The sequence below is a fragment of the Barbus barbus genome (assembly GCF_936440315.1).
Source record: "Barbus barbus genome assembly, chromosome: 5".
In the NCBI taxonomy this organism is placed as follows: Eukaryota; Metazoa; Chordata; class Actinopteri; order Cypriniformes; family Cyprinidae; genus Barbus; species Barbus barbus.
Window position 1 is genome coordinate 14,275,238 of NC_136733.1, and position 20,264 is coordinate 14,295,501.

Below are 20,264 nucleotides of genomic sequence, written 5' to 3' on the forward strand. Positions count from 1 at the left end.
TGTTCCTCACTCCAAATCTGCTAAAATTATTGTGTGCCAGGCACATAATATATGTATATTAACCTATAATGATATAGCACCTTATAATGCATTGTACAATCTCATGAATAATTATAATCACAGTTAACACATTATAAAACTTAACAAATCAATGTTACACTATGCATTTTAAATTAAGTTATAATTAATTATGACAAGATATAATGTATTACAAATTATGAATAATTATAATGCATTATACCCTCTAAATTAGATTAATTAGCCTATAAAGGGATATTTATAATGCATTACATAAAGGCTTTAAGTAAAGTGATACCAAAAAAATCTTACTAGCCCAAAACATTTTTGGATTTTATGTCAATTAAACGTGCAGTTTTACACAGTCCGAAAGTATCCCATTCGCATATATATAGTATAGCATTCACAGGGGTCTGATGGTGTTTTTTGCATGCTGCAGCAGAAGCATCACCACTATTATGATTTCAGTCAACATGCTCGGATGAGGTGCTTTACCCCTGTCATCAAAAACCCATCAGAGGAACAGCATGGCAGGTAATCATCCGACCTGACGGATGCACACATAGACACACACTTCCTGGGGGAATCCAGCCAGTGTAGACCACAATCAAGAAAGCAGTTCAAACTGATATTTTCTAAACCATTACAATCTTTTTCTGTAGCCAAGCAGAATTCAACACACACACACATACACATCAAATCACAGGACTTTACATCAGCAAGACAGGTTGATTTGAGAACTGCACAGCACACCATCAATCTAATGTTCAATGTAGCTGCACACGTTAGGGAAAATGAGCAATGTACTGTCCGAATTTCTGTAATAAGGAATTTTATGGCTGCATATTGGAAATATAGTTATAGCTTTAGAAGTGAAGACATATCAAATGACTATACTGAGAGCAGAACCGTTTGTTAAAATGAAAAGAGAGACAATGCTTCACCTTTATGACAGGGTTCAGGAGCACGACTCCAGATTTCTTGGTGATGACTTGCTTAGTCGTGTAATGATGCTCTATGAGCTGTGGGATGGTGGAAAAGCCAGTTCCTTCAAATCTGTACTGATTCTGCAAACAAAAAAGAGGCAAATTAAATCAGACAGTATAGTGAGCTTATAAAACAAAATAATAAAATAAAATAAATACACTTAGTAATTACTTACAAATGAAAAAGTATCTCTAAAATTCAGTGAGCTCATGAAATAAAATAACATACAAAATAGAAATTTTGGAGTATTTTGTTGTATACATTTTTATTTATACTTAGCTATTGCTTTTTGGCAATTAAAAAAAATGATGCGTGTGTGTGCGTAAGGGATAATGCACGGGTATATGTTATCAGTTACGGCTCGTTAACTCTAGCATTCTGCCCACTTCAAATCAGACAGAGATGAAGTAGTGCGGTAAGATCACATTTATTTGAATTAATTATATCATTTATTTGAATTAATTATATCATTTATTTGAATTAATTATTGAGAGTAAGAGAGATTAAAGTTGTGTGTGCTAATTCCCTGTGTCTGCGCGTCTCTCTCTACAAACAATGAAGCTGTGAGTTTAGTTACTTCCCTCTCCTTGCTGAGAAATATATAGAGTAGCGATTCAGCATCAAAGCTATTTCATTCAAAATCACGGGCAACGCTGACAAGATGTTTCTGTGCTCCTGAATGTTTGTGCGCACCGCGTGATCACCGATCTCTGTGTGCGACTGGTGTGTGTGTGTGTGTGTGCGTCAATTAAAGCAACATGTTAATATAGAACAGTGTTTAAACGGACTTGAAACTACCTGTGCATTAAACGGTTTTAATGCATACCTGCCAGCCAATCAGAATCAAGTGTTTAGACAGACCATGGTATAAATATTACATAAATATTTATAAGCCATCATTTTTAATGATTCCTTCTTCACTAAAAATCTAAAAATATTCTTTGGATGAATAATGACATTGTTTTGAGTTAGTGTGGTGCACAGCTTTCTGATCATGTACTCACATCAGCAAACTGAATGATGAAATGTCTGCGCTGTCCATCTGAGAACACAGACAGCACATATTCTCCAGGTTTGCCGTGGCTCTCGCGCACCAGGAAGTCTCCCTGCTGCTTCAGCAGCTCCTGGGCCTCTGTCCTGGGAATGGCACCGTGATACCACTCTTGCTCGCCCAGTGGTTTCTCACTGGTGGGTATGACATCAAAAAACTGAAGAAGAACAAACAAGGAGGTCACGGCAGAAAACATGACAGGACAGACAGAAATGAGGAGGTGATGATGGAAAAAGCAGGAGACTCGGTTATGAAACTTACTGATGAAGAGCCCAGTACAGACTTGGGCGAGCGGATGATTCCAGCGATGGAGTGTCTGAGGGTGTCAAACTTCGATACCTTGTCTTTGCTTTTATCCTGAAATATAATGTATTTTTCAATGACTAAGTTTAGCAGCACAAGCATAAAGAGTATTAAAAAATAGATAAATAAACAGATAAACAGTAAATAAAATAGATAAATGTAAATATCCAAAAATGTTCTTTGGACATGGTGCAATGATAATTTTAGACATACATCAGTGTGACAAAACGTTTTTGGAGACTGTAATACGACAGATTTTCTGTCACTGCAATATGGTAGTGCCAAAGGGCTGTTTTGTAAGAGAAAAATCATACACCAAGTATATTCGGACGCATACATATGAATAGAATTTAGCAGACACTTTTTTAAAAGAAGAAAAATCAATCAGTGAACGTATTCCTTTAAAATAGTCATAATGCATCATTCTGTGCATCAATGCACTAGTAAAAAAAAAAAAAAAAAGGCAGCAAAAAAAAAATTGGGAACACACTGCCCTCTTCAGCAAACTTCAACACCAGCAGCATGTCAAATAAAACTATACCTTCATATTACACAACAAATATTAATATTTTTAAGTCAAAATTACTGTTAGCAAAAGCAAATTGTTCTATCTAAACGATTTTCAGTGCACTGGTTTCACATACATTTAAGAGCATACAGGTGCATCTCAAAAAATCAGAATATCGTGAAAAAGTTCATTTTTTCTTATAACTTATTTAAAAAAAGTGAAACTTTCATATATTTTAGATTCATTACATGTAAAGTAAAACATTTCAAAAGTATTTTTGTTTTAATTTTGATGATTAGAGCTTACAGCTCATGAAAGACAAAAATCCAGTATCTCAATATATTAGAATACTTATATTTGAGTTTCATTAAACGGCCATCTCTACTGTATAAATTCAGGGTATTTCTTGTTCTTTGAAACCACAATAATGGAGAAGACTGCTGACTTGGCAATGATTCAGAAGATGAACATTGACACCCTCCACAAAGAGGGTAAGTCACAGAGGGTCATTACTGAACTGTTGTTTTGTACCTGTTCACAGAGTGCTGTATCAAAGCATATTAAATGCAAAGCTGACTGGAACGAACAGGGATGACCGCAAGCTTGAGAATACTGTCAAGCAAAGCTGATTCAAACACTTGTGAGAGCTTCACAAGGAGTGGACTGAAGCTGGAGTCAATGTATCAAGAGTCACCACGCTCAGACGTCTTCAGGAAAAAGGCTACCAAGCCACTTCTGAACCAGAAACAACGTCAGAAGCATCTTACCTGGGCTAAAGAGAAAAAGAACTGGACTGTTGCTCAGTGGTCCAAAGTTTTCAGATAAAAGTAAATTTTGCATTTTATTTGAAAATCAAGGTCTAGAGTCTGGAGGAAGACTGGAGATGCACATAATCCAAGCTGCTTGAAGTCCAGTGTGAAGTTTCTGAAGTGAGTAATGATTTGGGGTGCCGTGACGTCTGCTGGTGTTGGTCCATTGTGTTTTATCAAGTCCAGAGTCAATGCAGCCGTCTACCAGGAGATTGTGGAGCACTTTATGCTTCCATCTGCTGACAAGCTTTATGGAGATGCTGATGTCCTTTTCCAGCAGGACTTTAGCACCTGCCCACACTGCCAAAACCACTTCCAAGTGGTTTGCTGACCATGATATTACTGTGCTTGATTGGCCAGCCAACATGCCTGACCTGAACCCCATATGGAATCTATGGGATATTTTCAAGAGAAAGATGAGAAACAGTTGATCCAACAATACAGACGAGCTGAAGGCTCAATAGTACCTCAGCAGAGCCACAGGCTGATAGCTTCCATGCCACACTTTAGTGATGCTGGAGTTTGTGCTAAAGGAGCCACAACCAAGTATTGAGTGCATAAATTAACATACTTTAAAGAAATTTTCTGTTTTGTAAATCCTTTTTTTGATTGATCTTAGGAAATATTTTAAGAGACTGGATTTTTGACTTTCATGAGCTGTAAGCTCTAACCATCAAAATTAAAACAAAAAAACTTTTGAAATGTTTTACTTTACATGTAATGAATCTAAAATATATGAAAGTTTCACTTTTTGAAATAAGTTACAAGAAAAAAATAACTTTTTCACGATATTCAAATTTTTTGAGATGCACCTGTATTATTCACTTGTACGAGTGGCAATTATTAAGTATTATGTTTTTTACAGACTACTAACCACATGCACACAGTATTGCACCAAGGACACCTTAGCCAGATAAAATGACTTCTTTAATTCATAGACAAACCTTTCTATGAATAAACATGCTTATCTCTGGGACATTGTGTGTATTATTACTGGTTTTGTATTTTGTCTTTTGCACTGAATATTGTTTTATGTATGCTTTATGATAGACCCACAAGTTAATGTAACTCACCTATACCATTGTTGGTACCTACGAATTCTTATTTTAACTATCTAAATGATACTGTGTACATTATATGTTGACACCTATGCAACATATTAGTATTATACAAATCTTCAATAGTTTTTGAATCAACACCAAATCCAGTAACATATGCAAAACACCATGCTTGAAGACAAAGAGGTGTAAACTTTTCCTCCAAACTGCTATCTTACTGCTCTTACTTCCTTGCAACTCTTGGACAGCAAAGCCACGGGACCTTCCCTTGCGCCAGCAGGACCTCAAAGTTGCAACAAGCCATGCTGCAACTTTCCACCTGGGAAGAAACTCTCCTGACCACCACAAACCAGAATAATATCTTTAGAAATGCCACTCTTCAACCTGGAAGAACTCATTGCAACTCCAACACCACCGAACTGTTGAACCATCAAGACTTTCATCTGAGACTGCATCCGGATGCGAATTCAACGGCCAAGGCAATGCAAGTATCGTACATTTAACTAAACGAAACAGAGGTTTAGTATAAGTGGTAGACCCCTTTAAAGGCACTGGTGGTTCGGCTCAGGTGGTTAACTGACTGCTTTTCCATAGCCTCATTCACTGGTTTCTAACTGTTTTATTCATTCACTTATACTCCCCTTTCTCCCTAAGTATATATGCTTGTGTAGACTAGTTATGTTTTATTGTCTTACTTAATAAAACTTCATGAGTTTGGTTTCTGTGGTTACTGCTTGTAAAGTCAACTTAACGAGCCGATCTTGTTACATGCTCTAATGCAGGGGTCATCAAACTTGATCCTGGAGGGCCGGTGTCCTGCAGAGTTTAGCTCCAACTTGCCTGGAGCACACCAACAACTGGAACTTGCCAACACACCTGCCTGGAAGTTTCAAGTATACCTAGTAAGACCTTGATTAGCAGCTTCAGGTGTGTTCAATTAGGGTTGGAGCTAAACTCTGCAGGACACCAGCCCTCCAGGACTGAACTTGGTGACCCCTGCTCTAATGCATCAGTATTGTAAAAGTTATTTTATATGGCCATGACAATAATCTTTCTTAGAGTTGATATAAAATTACACAATGTTTGCTGGACAAACAGTAGTTTATTGTAATATTAGCTCTGCTACAGTTACGACTGACAGTTTATATAAATAATAATTGTAATTGTAATTATATACATTTCCTTTCTGAGCAAATTTGCTACAGTGTAGAATATGAAAAATATATGAATATTAGAAAAAGATTCATTAGTTGGCATCATTCGTTTAGCAAATAGATATTTCCTTCAGTTATTTTTACACAATTATGTACAAGCTTCTGTTACGTTCACTATTCATCTATTGCTCTGTCATATTTGATCTTTTATACAATGGCACAGCACACATTTAGAGCTGCTCTAGGCACAGTAATCAAGTGACGTTTTGCTGTATTTTAGAAAACCACTCATTATACATAACCATATACATAATCATATAACAGCTAATGTTTTTATGTAATTTAGTTTTAATCGAAATGACACGTGCTGAGTAAACCATTAGAAATCAAGAGCAAGCAACAGAATACTGAATTTATGTTAAATATTAGGGCTGCACGATAAATCGCATATGATTGTCATGCGTATCTCATCAGTAAAGCCGGTTCTGTGATTAGTAGTTAATCTCCATCACGTGCTTTCAGATGGAGCGGCATTTAATACACAGAGCTGTAGATCGCTGACAAGCTACGCAATATCGCGTTCATAATCGCAGATGAATTGCATTCGATTATGAATGCGATATCGCGAAACGCATTAATCGTGCAGCTCTATTAAATATTCTTTTAATTATGTACATGTACTCCATATACATACTTATCTCATTCTGTTCTCTGCTTGTTCTGTTGTCAGTGTTTCTTTGTCTGGACATAAACACTGTACACATGCTGTGTGGTACCAGTTTTCACTTCCAGGGCATATTAATGACTACAAGTACACAAGCACAATATCGGGCCTGATAACTGATATTTCTAATTTTTGCAATGCCCACTTTTGTCCGCAGCACTTTATGAAAACCAGAAACGAAAAGATTACCAGTCATTATACTGCAACTAAAGCAACTAATGATATGACCCCTTTTAATTGCAGGTTTATACATTTAAGTCAAAACCCCGCTGGAAATGGTACACCATCTGGTCACCTTTGGCATACTATTTTCAACATTCTATGATTTGGGACACACCAATTCTAATCCTTCGTACTCTTTAAAAACAATAGTGCGCGATTTGGGATGCAGCTCCACGAAGTGCCTTACCATTGAGTTGACTGAGCGAGCGTCCTCCTCATAATTGACGACAGGCGGTGGTTCTTTGCCCTCGTTCTCTTGCATCTTCTGTTCAAGTAGTTCTCTCTGTGCCATTAGTTTGGCCTCCGAACAGCGCAGCAGCTGGACCGTCTGTCTCAACTCCTCCAGAGACTGCTTCTGACCGAGTAACAACACCACACTGAAAAGAGACAAGAGATCACACAGTTCAATCCACAATGAACGCTTCCTTTTAATCTCGTTTTAAGGATTTTTTTCTGAACATTACGTCAGAGGCAGAAGCACTGTCAAGGTTATTTCTTTAATTAATTTTACTCTAAACTGAAATGCAACCAATGAAACTACAAAATATACCTGGTCTTTAATAAATGCATGCACTGATTAGCAAAGTGAATTTTTTAACTATAAATACATTTATTTTGACAAAGCCCTTTTCACACTGCACACAGAATTACAACAGAATGTCATGAATTTGAATTAAAATTTTCAACCTGACTTCAATTTGCTTTGCATAGCGAAAATTAACCATCAGTAATAAACCATTTTATTCTGATTTCTATAAGTATCCTAGAACACATATGAAACATCAGCCACGACCAAGACACATTTGTACAAACGTGAATAAAAAACGGCATATGAAAGATTACGTCCATAATGTATGGGGAAATATAATTTACTACATACATCAGCATAAAGTTTAGTTGGCTAAATTGGCATGGGGAAGTTCAGGTGTAGAGCTGAGCAGCACTGCCGCCCAAGCATCTCTTGTACTGGATTACCCAGCAGACCTTACAGAATGTGCTGAAGCTGGACAAATCCTCATCTTGCAAGCACAACAGCACAGTTCACTGAGCTCCATCAGTCCGAACCCTTTCATCTTCACAGAGGTGCTGCGGTCAACACGGATCGGTCTGCTCAACCTAATGAATCTCTATGAAACACTTGAGTTCTCCTCACTTCACCACTGCATTCATTGTTATAGCTAACACAGAGAGAGCACTGAAGCAGGAATGACCATGAATGGGAATTCAGTCAAATAATGGTTTCAGTGAAAAACAATGCCCTTGCTGCTTGACATTGTGGAACTCCTGAATTAAAAACACAACTAGTGTAAACTAACATTAGTAAACAAGCATTATGGACATAGTAGCTGGTATTTCTCCTGTAATTAACTCTAAACCAGGGCTCTGAACCGGTTCAAGGAACGAAAACTGGAAATGAACGAAATTTTGACTAGAACAGAACCAGAAACGATATCAAATTTTATAGTTCCGAACAGAATCGAAAATTTGAAATGGCCATTAACCGGTTAATAACGTTATTTTATCGTTCCATTTAATATTTGAAATTTGCTGTCAACCAATCAGGAATCCAAGTAGCACAGACTATGCAAATGTGATGCTGACGCATCCAGCGAGTGAAATGCCCGCCCGCGCTCAGCTGTGAACTCTAGTCGCAATGGTAATGAATTCTGCTATCATCTGTTTTAATGGGAGGTAGCAAAATCTGACAGGGTCGCACAAATCGTCAGAACACCGGCGTTAGAGTTTATCCGACGACAGTATAAGATGGATTCAACAGATCTTACACACCTGCCGCGCTTCTGTGAACGGAGAAAACACAATAAAACTATATTATATAAAAAGGAATATTTATGCCTATACACTAAATATATTTCACGTAAATCATTGACAGATTAACAAAACGAAAGAAAAAAAAATGCTGAGTTAGGCCTACGGTTCATTGTGACACATTCCAACGTTCTCGGAAAGGAAAACGAGACGGCAGAAAGTAGCTTTCTTTATTTTGCAAAAGCTTTACAGTTTTATTTTACGGTTTTATTTGTTTTGCAATAGTTTGACAGTTTTGAATGATGTCTTGCATCTGTATAACCAACCAGCGTTGGTATGGCCATATTGTGCTGGCGCCTCACGTGCACAAAGACACATATTTTTGCATTGCAGCCATAGACTGTAAAAAAAAGCTGGACGACGCGTCTCCGTTTCCTTCCAGTATAGAAAAGTGAAGCGAATACATCTCAGAATGGCTGCTGCCATTGTAAGTAAATGACGTCATTTGGAGCCAGAGTCTGCGCAGTACAGTCGTGAGGCAGAGCCGCGGGATCAAACTCCCGCAGACCCAATCAACCATAATGGCACGCCCCATTTTTATAGCATCAAATTACTAGCTAAAATCAAACTTACCACAAAAACGAACAATTGAACATATATCAGCGTGATAACAACTACCTTAAATGACCAAAATCATATTTTGGAAAATTGTATTGGAAGTGTAATTAATTTTTTTGTTATGACTCAAGTCCCATTCGTTTACATGGAGAGGACGGAGTTTATGACCTGTACTGCAGCCAGCCACCAGGGGGTGATCAAAGAGCCCGCAGTTTCACTTTCCAGTACGAGTGAGACACACCCGATTGCAGCCAGTTCATTATCAAAATAAAATAGTTAAAGGAACGTGTAAAAAATTTACAGTGCTCCGTTGTCCAATCTGTTGCGTTCAGCGTTGACCATCGCCGTGCTGTTTTTGCCTATGTGAAGAATGATGTTTTACGTCGATGAAAGTAAAAGCCAATAAATAATATTTTAGTATACGGCGAGGATATGGAAACATTTGGATTTGTGCCGAGTGACAGAGCTAGGCATCAGTTTCACCTTTAATTTGTTTTTTAAGATCACAACGGCTGTGTCCAAATTCAGGGTCTGCATCCTCCTTAGGATCCTTCCTACCCGGTTGAAGGAGGAGGGATCCTCCGACGTCCGCAAAACCCGGAAGTCGGTGTTTGTGAATTTTGTGACAGCCTACCCTTCTTTCAGTTCCCTACCTTACCCGTTGCTCATATCCTGTCGCCTAGCAACCGTGACAGCGCCAAGCAAGAAGCGGGAAAATGGACAAACAAAGAGTTATTCTCCTCATTTTAATTCTTTTGGAAGAAATAAAGCAATTAAATAAATTAAATACTTTCTTTGCTCGTTGTCGGAGAGTTTTTTATATCAGACTACAAGACAGTCACATCCAGGTAAGCCATTATAGCCTATTTTTATTTGTTTTTAAGTATTCTACTAATTTCTCCTACAAATTCATTGAGCCGAAGCATAAACTTTAGCTTGTTTTGTCAGAGAAACTCCTCTCCCACTCCGCTACCGCTCGCTTCGTCCGCCATTACGCTCAGCCGAAAAGAATTATGGGATAGGTAGGACGGGAAAGGATCCACCACACCCATCCTTCCAATTCGGGGAAAAGGAGGACGTATTTGTGGGCCGCATTTGAAGGATCCTACGAATTTAGACAGCCTTCGTCGCGGCGCTGTGACGTAACATCCTTCAAATGAGTACTCCGAAGGATGCAGACCCTGAATTTGGACACAGCCAACATAAGATTGTTTCACTACGTTAAAAAAAAAATTATTTCAGTTTCTGAATTTCTATCTTTATTTTCTGCTTTTTAATGCATTTCTGCATTTTAATTTAAATTTGTTTCTATTTAATTTGTTATCTTGTCGCCCCCTTAGCTGAGAACCACTGGTTTAGAGACAACACCCTGATTTGATATATTCTGTGTAGTGGTTAAAGGAGGTTCATTCTCTCACTCTGATTTCTTCTCATAGGTTTTGGTAGATTCCTCTATTTTGTTCTCCAGGTCCAGCATGAGGTCCTCTTTGCTGCGCAGACTCTGTTGGGTTAGGAGCAGTTCCTCTGAGGTGGACTTCAGCCTGAGATCAGTCAAACACACATCTTTACTACGTTATCTACCATATCAGGTCTACTACTTACGACTGGAAGCATAAAAATTAACTCTGCTTACTGAATATGGAGACTGTGGCAAAGGCTAAAACGCAGTAATGTAAACTAACGCTATCAAGCATTATTTCTAAACAGCAGTATTGAAGCATTCTTGCATCTAATACCCAGCTCTTAAGTGACGTTGACTGAGAAATGAACAACTCACATTGCTTGTAAACTGTCTGCTGTCAAATTATTCCAAAGAATCTCATTTGCTTGAAGATTCTCCGTTTCTTCTAATAGCGTTGCATCAAATTCTACATTTGGTTCTTTGTCTTCTGGTGATCTGTTGGAAAATAAATTGAAAAGATCTCAGAGATATTTAACATTTCTGAAAAAAAAAGTTTTTTTTTATTATTAAAAATATATTGTTAAACAATTAAAAAATATTTTTTGAATAATAAAAATATACTATTAGATTATTTAAAAATATAAAGATTTTTATAATATTAATCGCACATAACATATTGTAAGCAATTAGCATTTTTTATTCAGAAGTGTCTTACTTATAAACTTCGATGAAGTTGTCATACTCTGACAGTGGATCGATTTGGTCGATGGAAGTGTGTATTTCTTTGTGGACCTTCACTATTTCATCTGTTAACAGGCTGGTGATTTCACTGTACTCCTCCAGAATCCCCTTTCTAGAATTAAAAAAAATTTTAAATAAATGTATCCATTTATGAATGAACCATGTAATTGATATCAGTTAAACAACTTGGATTATTATTATCATCATTAGTGGTGCTTATTGAGCTCATACTTAATAGGAAGGGTTTTGAACAAACCTATCATTTTTCTGATTAAGTCAACTAAAAATCTATTATTGATCATTTTTTAAATGAACTGACAGTTCAGCTAATCAGTGGTTATGAATTTATAACTTTTCCCTGACTTTGTCATCATCATTGAAGAGACTTGTGCATGGTTGTTTGACCCACAATGAATGGTCATATATAATTCAGTGGTGCATTCTAAATCAATCCCAAAAGGCTCTTGCAAATGTTTCCTTTGTGTGGATTAACCTCTACTTCAGATTACCGCAAACTCTGTGATTAAAAAACAGCTTAAGAAAAGAAAAACCCCAGAGACTTCTGTTCTCCACTAATCCTCTGACAGCGATGAGATACTGGATTGGGGCTACATCATGAAGTTAGGTTTTTAGTGTAGCTGCACTGGCTGCGCAAGGTCTACAAGAAAAGATTTTAATACACGCAGAGGTCCAAAGCATTCACAACACCCAGACACAGTACAATGCGAGGAATACACTGCCCTCCACAGTTCAAGAGGAAGCTGAATTTTCATGTCAGGGTTGAAAAGCTTATTTGTACATATTATAGGCAAAACTCATTTAACTTCAGATCTAACTATTATATGCTTAAATTGTATATTGTTATTACACTGTACAATCCTTACATATATGAACTACTGTTCATAATTTGGGGTCAGTATTTTTTTTTTTTAAATGAACTTTTATTCAGTAAGGAAACATTAAATCGATCAAAAGTGACTGTAAAAACATTCATGATATAAAAAATCTTTTAAAATAGATGCTGTTTTTTTTTTTTTACTTTCTAATCCTTTTTTTTTATATATTACACAGCACAACTGTTTTCAACATTGATAAGCAATATTTCTTGAGCACCAAATCGGCATATTAGAATGATTAATAAAGTATCATGTGACACTGAAGACTGGAGTAATGGCTGCTGAAAATTCAGCTTTATCTTCACAAATTAAATGCATTTTAAAACATTACAACAGAAAATTGTTTTAATTTGTAATAATATTTCGCAATATTACTGTATTTCTGATAAATTCTTGATGAGCACAAGTCTAACCAACCCTAAACTTTTGAACGGTGGGGTAAGTTATATAGTTTTGCTAATGCTTACATTTTGTTGGGACCCTGAAATGAAAATTCTAGATTATTTTTAACATTATACCTGTATGTTTGTTGTCGAAATAGAATTTATTACAAAAATGTGCAACCTAAACTACACAGCTGATCAGTAATTATACTGATAAGTTTCACAAATCTTAACTAGACATAATTCTCTTCAGTTCAGTTCAGTTAAACAGTTAAGTTCCTTCCTACATCTAGAAAAGTACCTCAAAAATGACCATTTAGATTACTTCACAGTTCAGTAACAATGTATGTTCTTCATAGTTTTACTCTTGAACCCTCTGGTACTTAGGTATAGGATTCAGTTTTAAGGTGCATTATGTTTCATTTGATTTTAAAAACTGATGGACAGATTGAAATGATTATCTGTGTTAATTGATACTTGGCAGATATGTACTGTGGATATCAAAATTTGCATGTACATTTATCCATTTGCCAGACACTTTTTACCCCAAAGCAACATACTTTACCTTCAACATATACATTTTATCAGTTCATTCATTCCCTGGGAATCAAACACATGTGCTACTGTTTGAGCTACAAGAATGCCTCGTGGAAAAACCCCAGAAGTGGAATCTGGTCCACTCACAGTGCATTGATCATCTCCTCCTGCATCTTCTGCAGGGAGTCCAGCAGCAGAGGCAGTGCAGTCTCATGATAGTGCTCCTGATGCAGCTGTGCGCTTTTTACCGCTAGCACATACTGGTTGTGCAGGTTATGCAGCTTCATGGTGGCTTTGTCGTAACGCTCACGGGCTTTTTCAGTCTCTTTGCCTGCAGGAGAGAGTAAAGTTGTTGTGGCGGTGAGATAAAAGGAGAAGACCTCTAAACACCTGCTTGTGTTGAGCAAGCCTTTGAGAAATGCAGCTTTGTTGTACAAGTAGATGTAATTAACGATCAACTGATATTGGTTTTTAATGCTCAACACCGATTTGGACCTCTGAGCCAGAGGAGACCGTAGCAAACTGCCAAGATGATTTAAAAAGATGTCATAAATAAGACAAAACAAGCATTAAAATAAGCTAAAATAAAATAAAGATGTAAACTTGGAAAACCTGGATATATGAGAGAATTACAAAAGCAGGATTTCTAGGCCTGAAAAAAAAGTCAAGTCAAGCCTTAAACTATTTTTTGGGGGGTAAAAAAAATTGCTATTAGTACAAAAAATAAATAAACAAACAACAGTTTATTTATTTTTTACTAGCAAGGTCAAGTAAATGAATTGGTGTAATAGTGTAAAACCCGAAAAAACACTACTTGAATCTTCTGAAATTATGGAATTTAATTATTTGAATGATTTATAATTATTCTATTGAATTATTTTAACATACTGCCAATCCTACTTTCAGTAAACAAAAAATGAGCATTTTAGCAGAAGTACCAAAACCTTGAAGGATCTTTAAATATTGTATTGACAATGGGGGGGGGGGGGCATTGGTGTCAAAAAGCTTGAGGACCACTGATCGAGAGACTATGGTGCAAGTCTCATTAAAAAAGGCCACAAAATATAGTATAATTTTTTGGGTTGCCAAATTACAAAAGTGCTCAGTACAGATGGGTTGATGGAATAAATAGTTTACCCAAAATAGTTCACCCAAAACCTGCAAAAAGACAAAAAGATGATATTTTGAAGAATGAAGAAGAAAAAAAAAAAAAGCACAGGGACCTTCTTAAAAATATCTTATTTTGTGCTCTGAAAACGAAAGTCATAAAGGTTTGGATTGACAGTAAATAAATGGCAAGCAAAATTAAACACCTAGAGTGCACATTAGAAACCTACAGTGCACAATACAGTGACGGTTCTCTGTTCATTTTGAACCAAACTAATTCCATTCATGGTTCAATAAAGGAGTCATTTGTGAGTTCAGTGATGGCCAACACTTGTGGTCTTTGCACTTGGGGCACTTGTCTACTTAAATGATGTGTTTCCTGTACTTTCCCCAAATGTTTGAGTTCAATTTTCAATACTTTGCACTTTAAAACAAACTTTTAAATGTCTGTTCAGTAGTCCCTATGTAACAGACAATACACATGAATAATTGTGATGTTTCTAAGATAAGTGATAAAAAGCAGTTGCAAACATTTTACAAAATGCACATACTCATCTCTGCACCAACAAAATGTGCACGCTTTGTTTTACTACCAAATCTACCTACCAATTTAATTCATTTAACTTACACCGGTAAGTTTCTCAACATTTCACAATTTTGGGCCGTGTGAGTTCCAAAATGTGATAAACGATGCTTACGTGCTTAGCTTTGGAAGCAGTATTTGAATACTAGTCCAATGCGGTACTACAGATAGACACTGAGCTTTGCCGTTTATCAGACCTCAGCACACTTACTTCCTGTCACTGAATGTGGATACTGGACCGACCCTGATTTAAACCTTTAAGCCTAAAACCTTTTCATTTATTTGACTCAAGAAAAAGAATTGATTCGTAACAGTCATTTTGTTGTGAAAAGGACATCACGGTAAATCGAATATTTATTATTTGAAAGAATGAGCAGAGAATGAATAAACAGCTCACCTTTTACAACAGCTTCCTTGTATTTGTCTCTTGCTAAAACAGCATCCTTAGATAACTGCCTGTAGGAGCATTTCAACTTCTCAAGATCATTTTTAGTTACCTGTGAGGAATAGAAGCCAAGTCAAAACTGATCCATCACACTGGTCCTGTTTAAACCTGGTATTACGATGCATTTTCAGTTATCCAATCACAAGTGGTCAGCTGAGACAAATTACCATTTACACCTGTTCTTAACGTGAGTTTTAAATGTGACCACGTGTTCGGATTTCATCACACTCTACATCACTTTCACAATATCACAAATATGATTGAATAAATAAAGTCATTACTCCAATTAGGTTGAAAAGCGGACAAGCTCAAAATGATTTATACTCCATTTAGACCTGTATTTAAAGTCATCGACTTGTGATCGGATTAAAGGTGTCATCAGACGCAAAATTCACTTTTACATGAAATGTGTCTTGGCAGTGTTTGTACACATCCACCCTATAAAGATAAAAATCCACCCAATGTTTTGTTTTTTTAATCCCTATAAATAATATCCCCTTTCTCAAATCAAGCCGTTCTCAGATTCTTGGCTGTGTGACGTCACACAGACCCAGGCCCCTCCCATGATTGTTGATTGACACTGGCGTTTTACCTTAGACCCGCCCCGAGTCAGCTGTGGACAGTCCGCCATTGTTTCGACGCTGGAACAGAATGTCTCCTATGCGATTGAGGTGTTTAATAATGAACATAGCAGTCGTCATTTACTTCTAACATCTGAGCCGCTGAAGACGCAGTGGATTACATTTGTTTTTGAAGGGAACGCACCCCCCGATCTACCTAAATGCGTCTATTTCCACGCAAATAATTCGTGATCCAGCCTCACCAACAGAAGAAGTGAGTATAAGGTTCTTTTATGAATCTTTGCAAATCGCCTTTCGTAATAATGTGCTAGTTAGCAAGTTCAGAGTTAAGAGTCTCTCAGAGAGCAGCTCGAAAGAGAGGGGTGGGGGGAGCAGAGCTCATTAGCATTTAAAGAGACATGCACTAAAACAGCTTGCTGTGTGCAGAGCTGTTTTTGACAGGGTAAAAAGGGTGTTGTTTTACACTACTATTGAGAAATTTTAACCAAAGTATGTTATAGATTTTTCATTAAGACCCTAAAGAATCATATCAACCTTTAATGAAAACACATCTTAATACCAGGTGTAAACAGGGCCACTGATGTTCTCTGAATCTATATATAGGCTCACCTTGTGCATCTCAGACTCGATCTGCTGGTGGAGGCTTTGGTAACTCTTCTTCACCTGCTGCTTGTCTTTGATCATCATTGTGAGGCGGTGGAGAGGCCCTGAGTTGAGCTCCTCAGCGTGGCACTTCATGATCTTGCTCAACTGCTCCGTCTGCTGAACCATGTGAGTCCAAGACTGATAACAAAACCCACATACCAAGATATAAAAAGATAGGATAAGAAATGTGGGTGAGTGAGTGTGAGAAACAAAAAGAGATAAACAGAGATTGAGAAGGCGAGACAAAATCAGAGAGCAGGTTGCAGAATGACTAGTTCTGAACATATAAAAAGCAAACATCAGCTCCACCTGCCGACCCATAATGCAGCTGTGGGCCATTACCTTGGAGACTGTACTGACGTAGTGAATCTGAGAGGAGTTGTCATGCTTGTCCACCTGCTGACTGATGTTGAGCAGGAGCGATGCATATTCCTTATCGCTCTTCACCCGCAGGGTCATGAAGCGCTTCACCGTCTCCAGCAGCTTCATCTCCCAGTCCTGCAGCTTCACCAGACCCTCGTGAGAGTTGCGCAGGTCCCGGCCGAACCCCATCTTGCTCGCAAGGCACGCGCTCTCTCTCTCTCTCGTTCAATGGAGTGTGCTTCTCAGGTCTGCATTGTTACTGCTGCCGAGAGAAGATGTGGGTAGAGATAATAACTGGTTAGTTGAAGTGCATGAACATATGTGCCTTTCTAGTATCTTTAGTTGGTTTCATATGGTTTATCATTATCTATGAAAGGTTTAAATGTAACGACTCTAAAATGTCATATGGCATGAAACCATGACACAAAAAAATTGAAAATTTTTCTTACATGATGACAAATATCAAAAATTATGAATTCATTTATCATTATGTTTTGGAGAGTCACACTACATGACGCTATACAACCTGAACTAACATGGTGCTGCCATAAAAAGAGCAAATTATTTGGTATTTTAAGAGACTTGACATTCTGCAGGGGCAATCTCTACAATAACAATTATATTCTGCATGTTTTTATTCTGCATATTGGTAACACCACATGACTTTGAAATGACAGACTTTTTTAAATAAATATAATTTATCTAATATTTCTAAATAAATATATTTAATCTAATGAATACATAAATATAATAAAAAATAAATGAATAAATCCATAACATAATGCCAAACTTCTTAAAATATTTGTTTTCTAAATAATTAAATAAACAAATGACTATGCCAAACAACTTTATAAGGTTTTCTTTTCAATTATTGGGTTAGTTCACCCAAAAATGAAAATTTGTCATTAATTACTACTGTCATTCCAGACCTGTAAGACCTTCGGTCATCTTCGGAACACAAATTAAGATATGTTTGATGAAATCCGAGAGCTCTCTCACCCTCCCGTGGACAGCAAGGTTACTACCACATTCAAGGCCCAAAGGCAGTAAGGACATCATTAAAATAGTCCATGTGACATCAGAGGTTCAACCGTAATTTTATCAAGCTATAAGCATACTTTTTGTGCATAGCGAAAAGAAAAATAACGACTTTATTCAACAGTTCTTCTCTTCGGTGTCAATCTCCACTGCACATTCACGAGTACCACAACGCATGCACTGCGCCTTGATTACAAGCAGAGGAATGCACACACGTCTTAGTACTCTTGTGAAAGGCGGCTGAGACTGACCCGGAAGAGAAGAAAACATATTTTTGTTTTCTTTGCACACAAAATGTATTCTCATAGCTTCATAAATTTAAGGTTGAATCACTGATGTCACATGGGTGATTTTATCAATGTCCTTACTACGTTTCTGAGTCTTGAACATGATAGTTGCGTTGCTGTCTATTTAGGGTCATAAAGCTCTCGGAGTTTATCAAAAATATCTTAACTCGTGTTCCGAAGATGAACGAAGGTCTTGCTAGTTTAGAACAACATGAGGGTAAGTAATTAATGACAGCAGGGGTAGACAATAAGGGAAATTTGCCACTGGCCCTCCGGGCCAGTGTCTTTTGAAGTTCACTGGCCCAGGTCAACGCGTCGGGTATTGATCCCAATAATCACGAAAAAGAACAGTTTGCTTGAACAACATGAATAACATTAATTTTTTTTAAGGTAGGTTTAGTGCAAAGTGCAGCAAAACTGTGCAAAAACATGAAACAAGTGCAAATAAACCTATTGCATAGGATTCATTCTCCGTAGTCACACAGCAATTCATTATATTATGTTCATACCATAGGTTTCATACACGTTAACTTTTCTCTAACTTACTAGTCTGCATATGTGGGCATTGATCTGCAGAGCTCACAGTAAACCTCTTTTTTCCTAAACCTTTTTTAAACCTGAATGAGTTTCTTTCTTCTGCTGAACATAAATGCTATTTTGAAGAAGGTGGAAAACCAATCAGTTGCTGGTCCTCAGTGACTTCCATAGGATTGTTCTTTCATATCAAAGTCAATGTGGACCAGCAACTGTTTGGTTACCCTCATTCTTCAAAATATCTTCTTTTGGGTTCAGCACAAGAAATTAATAGAGGTTTGGGACAACATGTGAGTGAGTAAATGATGACAGAAATTAAATTTTAGGGTGAACTATCCCTTTAATGATCCCTCCAGAAGTTTGAGATCTGCTAGTGAGCGACGCCTTGTGGTACCATCACAGAGAGGCTCAAAATCACTCTCCAGAACATTCTCGTTCACCATTCCTGGCTGGTGGAATAATCTTCCCACCCCTATCCGGAACGCCGGATCTCTGGCAACCTTCAAGCAACAACTGAAAACTCATCTCTTTCGGCAGTACTTGACTTCATCCTAAACTTAAAAAAAAAAAAAAAAAAAACTTTCCCTCTATCTTTCTCTCCACCTACTAGTTTGTACTTATTTGAACAATGACTGAGACTTGGTGTTACGAGCACTTCCTCTGTCTGACTGCCTCTTCAAGTTGAATCGCTTTTTGTATTCCCCAATTGTAAGTCGCTTTGGATAAAAGCGTCTGCCAAATGACTAAATGTAAATGTAAATGTAAATGTAATGACAAGCGGCAGCATGTTTAGTGTCCTGTCCCTTTAAGAGCTGCACGCATCTAATATACAGGCACGCATCCATTTCTCTCTTAACTATTCACTTTCATTTTAGAGATAACCAACTGAGTCTGTATGTAAACCTTGTGTGTTTTGACAGTATTAGCGCAGAAGATAAGTTAGTTGAGTAATCAGGCGCTGTTAGACAGGCTTTTTAGCGCGCGTGCTTCAGGTGTATGAGCGCACGTCAGACCAGCGCGTGAATTAAACATTTAACCAGCAAGGCTTGTGTGCAAATAATGTACTTTTGCGATCGCGAATAAGTGCAGTGTCCTGTCAGAGTAACTCTACTGCTGTATGTGGTGTTGTACAGTATATAGAGACCGCGGCGCCAGAACTGTATTTGACATAATGTGTGCTGTAGCACGATACTACCATATTTCTTCAAAAGCAGATCGTGGAGACATTTTTATCGTCCACCCCTAAGCCCAGCCAATTCCAGCGGTCTCGCCACTGGGGCTGAAACTTTCTCTGCCTTTTCTTTTCGTATTCCCTTTCGCTTTCCCTCAATTCCTCTGGTGATTTTCTCTTCCTTGCCTTCTCTTTTTTACCCGGCGTTTGGCCGGGTGATGGGGGTTTCAGAAACATGTAGCCTAGCTTAATAGTAGCTATAGGTAGGTGCTGAGCAGCAGTGTGCAGTTTGCGCGCGTAACCGCGGGAGCGAGCATAAACCCGCTGCATCT

General features: G+C 37.6%; 1 protein-coding gene across 1 annotated transcript in view; it reads right to left on the reverse strand.

Moving 5' to 3' along the window:
- LOC306869240 (tyrosine-protein kinase Fer-like) overlaps window positions 1-20,264 on the reverse strand; it is a 40,028-nt gene that overhangs the window by 13,670 nt on the left and 6,094 nt on the right. Inside the window, exons 2-12 of the mRNA XM_079415920.1 lie at window positions 16,882-17,164; window positions 16,504-16,677; window positions 15,266-15,365; window positions 13,326-13,509; window positions 11,337-11,474; window positions 10,997-11,116; window positions 10,638-10,760; window positions 7,022-7,211; window positions 2,318-2,413; window positions 2,010-2,213; window positions 963-1,085 (exon numbers count right to left, since the gene is read on the reverse strand). Of these exons, the coding sequence (XP_079272046.1) occupies window positions 963-1,085; window positions 2,010-2,213; window positions 2,318-2,413; window positions 7,022-7,211; window positions 10,638-10,760; window positions 10,997-11,116; window positions 11,337-11,474; window positions 13,326-13,509; window positions 15,266-15,365; window positions 16,504-16,677; window positions 16,882-17,091 (1,662 nt within the window). The 5' untranslated portion in view covers window positions 17,092-17,164. The remainder of the gene's footprint in view (window positions 1-962; window positions 1,086-2,009; window positions 2,214-2,317; window positions 2,414-7,021; window positions 7,212-10,637; window positions 10,761-10,996; window positions 11,117-11,336; window positions 11,475-13,325; window positions 13,510-15,265; window positions 15,366-16,503; window positions 16,678-16,881; window positions 17,165-20,264) is intronic.